This window comes from Nicotiana tabacum, chromosome 21 (genome assembly GCF_000715075.1).
Source record: "Nicotiana tabacum cultivar K326 chromosome 21, ASM71507v2, whole genome shotgun sequence".
Lineage (NCBI taxonomy): Eukaryota > Viridiplantae > Streptophyta > Magnoliopsida > Solanales > Solanaceae > Nicotiana > Nicotiana tabacum.
The window spans coordinates 36,684,922-36,689,507 of NC_134100.1; the positions used below are offsets into that span (position 1 = coordinate 36,684,922).

The following is a 4,586-nucleotide window of genomic DNA, read 5'->3' on the forward strand; positions in this document are numbered from 1 at the left end:
ATCAATCGGTTAGACCTCCACTTAGTTTCACCCAAATTTCATCCTGGTCATAGATAGATCACTCAGGCCGGGTCCATAAACAGTGATAATTTTCCTATGAAAACTTGCTTTCGCTACGACTCCGCTCTCTAAAAGATTTGCTCGAAGTATTTTTTTTTTTTTTCACTTGATCGGCTGATATCTGAAACCTCTTTGCTTGCGGGGGCAAGAGTGAAAAGAGCGCTTCGCGAAAGTATCGTGTGGCGCGGTAAAAGGAAAAAAAATCAACGATGGGCTGGGGCCCTCCAACATGGGTATAACGATCAGTATTATCCATTTTCTTGCATTGTGATCAAACCCAGACACGTCAACTAGGATATGAGAAATGAAATTGGGTTGGGGGACCATACCTAGAAATCATGCAGAGGTCACGTGTCAACCATCATCTGAAATCGGATAACGCATTCTCTTCTTCTTCAGTCCCTAGCAATAAGTACTGCAATTGCTACTCTCTTCTGCTTATTCCAATCCTTAATCAAGAACCCAGATAATACTAACTGAATTCATCGCAGCACATCATATTTTACTATTGATCCAGAAATCTCAAGCAGCTACCCTTGTGCAATTTACAAGAATGGTGACTCTTTCCCTTTCACCAACAGTTGGGACAACTTTTCCTTGCCCCCATAGCTACCCACCTGGTTCCTCTTCGTACACTTCTTCTTCTTCAACTTTGTCGCTAACATTGTCAGCAAGCAGTTCAGGATTTTTAAATTCAGCTTTCAAGAACAATGAAAGTAGTGCTCCTATGAGGAAAAGGGGGACAAGATCGTTTGGGATTCGAATGTCCTGGGATGGTCCACTCTCTTCGGTCAAGCTCATTCTCCAAGGCAAAAACCTTGAGGTTACTCTGTTATTTATATCCTAAAGTACTTCAAGATGAACTAGGGTCATCTGAAATAGTTGTTTCCACAGTTGATTGATTTTGAGTCTACTCCTCTGTCAGATTAATTATAGAAATTGTGACTTAGAGTAAGTTATTTAGGTTTTTTAAGTATGTAAGTTTAATTAAAGAATCTGATGTGTAAATTGAGACCACAAAAAAACTTACTTGTTTGACTCATATTCGGAACCCCATTAGGAAGTACAATAGTTACTTCACAATGAAACTAGAAGCTTAAACAGATTGATCGTTCAACTGGAAATCTTGTTTCCTTGCTTAAACATGTTATTGAATGTGAAATATGGTGACTTATTGTTGTAGCGCAATTACAGTTAACGCCTGCTGTGAGGAGCTATGTGGAAGACAAGTTGGGTAAGGCAGTTCAAAAGCATAGCCATCTAGTCAGGGAAGTCGATGTTAGGCTGTCTGTTCGAGGTGGAGAGCTAGGAAAAGGCCCAAAGATTCGAAGATGTGAAGTATGCACCAAAAAATTGAAAATTTATTATATCGGATTCTTATTATTGTTGTTATTGTTTAAAATTTACTTGATCGGCATTCATGAACTATAGGTTACTTTATTCACGAAGAAGCATGGGGTGGTTCGTGCAGAGGAAGATGCGGAGTCGGTCTATGGAAGTATAGATATGGTATCATCAATTATACAGCGAAAATTGCGGAAAATTAAGGAGAAGGATTCAGACCGTGGAAGGCATATGAAGGGCTTCGACAGGCTGAAGGTCAGGGACCCAGAATTGCTGGCAGTTCAAGATGATTTGGGGACACTTCCCCAAGAGGAGGAAGTTGAAGATGAAGAAAGTGAGGGCTTTGTTACTGAGGTTGTCTCTGGACTTAAATGTTTTGCCAAATATTTTTTCTTGCACTCAATATATTGGTTACTACTGCTTTGACATGGCCTTTCTAGTTTAGAGTTAATTGAATTCCTAGCAACAGCAAGGAGATATATGATATCTTCCCAATTACTAATATTCAACGGAGTTGAACATCTTTGATGTGCTTTGCCTCAGTGGTAAGTGTCATGTGTCAGATGTCATTCTCTCGTCCTATTATTCTTCCATGACAGTGGAGTGGAATTAGAACCGAACGGTGGAATAACATTTGTGTAGCACACCCTAGGGATGTTAATAAATAAGTCATTTCATGTGTCAGTTTGTTTAATTCTAATTCCACTGTCTTCAAATTAGTAAGGTTCTTGAAGGGAACAAACTGATAGGTGTTGTAGAGTTTGGTTACACGCTTCAATGCTTCCTGTTAAATGAAGAAAAAACTTTTTAAAATTGTATGGTAAAATGGTTCACCTAGAAAGCATTTAAAATAACATTTAGGAATTAAGATTTGGTTGCTTTTACAGCACTATAAATCTTCAAGCTTGTGCTTTGATGCAGTTGTATAAATTAATTTAGGGGTAAAAAATATGATGTAATGAGTTAATCCGAAATGAGGAAAAAGAGCATTTAGAGGCACTTAATTCCAATTTGTTAGGAATGCCGGATAGTCTTAACAGGTGAGACCTATGCCATAAACATCCTGATTAGGTAGTTGGTAAAATTCTAGAATAGAGTAGTAAATACCCCCACTGGATCCTCCATCACCACCTACAAATAGAGGTTGTTCATTTTAGTTGTATGTGCTTAAGCAAGCAAGAAAGGAAGAAGTGAGTGGTCAAGAGAGAAGTGTGAGAGCAAGTGAGAAATTCAAAAGAGAAACAAAGAGAGGTGCTAGTGTGTGAGTGAAGGAGAAAAATCAAGTGTAAAATATTGCAAGACCGAAGCTGGTTCTTACTTTATAATAATAATAAAATTCAAGTGGCGAGCAAACAATTGTGCTCAACAATTTTCAACAACTTTTGCCTCTGTTAATTTTGGAAGTTTTCATCTTCCTTCTGTTCTAATTTTGAGATAATTGCACCTTTCTACTTAACTTTTCCAAGCAATTTTGTGTCTATCAAAATCTTTTAGATTTGTTCTAAAACTTTCTATATGGCTTAATAGTGCATGAGCCTTTAAGCCATCGTCTATGCATTTTCTATACTGAAGTTAGAGCTCTAGCTTCCCTTTAAAACTTGAAATCGTCCCACTGCCTATCAAGTGCTTGGTTGTCTTTATTCAACCCAAACCGAGTAGCCTGTGTTGTAGCCAGATATTCTTAATCTCTGCTTCACTTAAATGTCTCGGTAGCTTCCTTATCCACAGCATGGTTTCTCCTTAGATCTATCTAAGTATTGAAACGGTCTTTCATCTCTTTTAATTGAGCAAATTCTTTATGGCTGCTGTGCGGGTGTAAGGGACCATGTTGGACTCTTCTCCCCTTTTGTGCTTTTAACTGCTTGTCCCCAGTCTCAATACCAAACGATGCTCCAAGTCAATAACAGAATTAACTTGAAATATAATGATCTGATTGTGAAGATTTTTAGTATTCGTTTGAAATATAATGATCTGATTGTGAAGATTTTTAGTATTCGCTTAAATGAGTATAAACAGCCATAATAATGTTTTAGTTATAGGTTTATTGGGTCTTTGGCTAATGTTTCTACAACACTACTCATGTATGTTTTAAGCACAATGTCACACTTAAGTTCATATTTTCGTTCAGATTGTTCGTGAGAAGCTCTTTGATATGCCACCTTTAACTGTCACTGAAGCAATTGAACAGATGGAAAATGTCGACCATGACTTTTATGGTTTTCGGAATGAGGAAACTGGTACTGAGAAATGACTCTAGTCTTCAAACACAATTTTTTGTTTGCTTCATTGATCATTTTTTGTTTCATTTGGTTTATGATTTTATGTGTTGCTGCAGGTGAGATTAACATTGTTTACAGAAGAAAAGCAGGGGGTTATGGACTTATTATTCCCAAGGAAGATGGTAAGACAAAGTTAGAGCCTGTGGAGGTTGAACTAGAGAAAGAAACGTCGATGGCAGAATAGAAGGAATTGATGAAAAGTGATTAGTTAGTGACCGAGTACATTTACTTTGCATTACGATCACTTTTGTAGAGAAGGTTTTCTGCTTGAGGATGTTTTTGCACCTATCATCTGCAACATACTTACGGATCTACTAATGTTCAGAAACAGCAAATGTGAGTTGACACAGAGCCAATATCCCAAAAGGAGCTTCTACATGAATGTAGATGTTTCTACCTTTATGATTTCTGTAAAGATTGTAGTTATAATTGAAAAAGAAAAAAAATGTATGCACATGTTCCTGGACTGAATTTACATCCTAGTATGTCTGTCTTGGATCTGTTGGTAAGGAGCCAAAACACTTATCTTGTAAAAACTTATGTGTTGTTGAAATGTTTCGTGATCACTTGTTTGTACATCGGAGTCTGGGACTCTTTCTCACATAGTTATGATAGAAATTGATAAAAGAATTCTACAAGGTTAAATTCACATAAAAGTTCTTGATACTGTCACTATATTAAACTTTAATTTATTATCATTTCCTAATAAACAGTTAAATTAACTTTTATATAACCAAATAGTGTCTCAGTTTTTTTTTACTCTATCTGTGTATAGAAGAGGCTAATTCACTAATATAAAGACCATATCTGCGTAAACAGTGATTTGCAGAACTGGAGAATGCAATGCCTGTGTTTATACTTGTTCTTTGAACAATAACAAAATAATAAAGAAGATAAGTTTTG

The 4,586-nt window shown here is 36.7% G+C and overlaps 1 protein-coding gene across 1 annotated transcript; it reads left to right on the plus strand.

Annotated features, from left to right (window-relative positions):
* The first annotated feature begins 323 nt into the window (after positions 1 to 323).
* LOC107819218 (ribosome-binding factor PSRP1, chloroplastic-like) lies at positions 324 to 4,259 on the plus strand. Its single transcript, XM_075241479.1, has 5 exons — positions 324 to 883; positions 1,255 to 1,398; positions 1,492 to 1,758; positions 3,533 to 3,641; positions 3,740 to 4,259. Exons 1-5 carry the CDS (start codon positions 614 to 616, stop codon positions 3,865 to 3,867), a joined length of 918 nt encoding a protein of 305 aa, XP_075097580.1. The 5' UTR covers positions 324 to 613; the 3' UTR covers positions 3,868 to 4,259.
* Positions 4,260 to 4,586: the final 327 nt, after the last annotated feature.

Bases quoted from the DNA above. Each gene is read 5' to 3' on its own strand.
- LOC107819218 (XM_075241479.1), top strand. From the start codon at position 614: ATGGTGACTCTTTCCCTTTCACCAACAGTTGGGACAACTTTTCCTTGC. The intron at 884-1,254 runs GTTACTCTGTTA...GCGCAATTACAG, and splicing joins TCCAAGGCAAAAACCTTGAG to TTAACGCCTGCTGTGAGGAG. The intron at 3,642-3,739 runs GTACTGAGAAAT...GTGTTGCTGCAG, and splicing joins TTTTCGGAATGAGGAAACTG to GTGAGATTAACATTGTTTAC.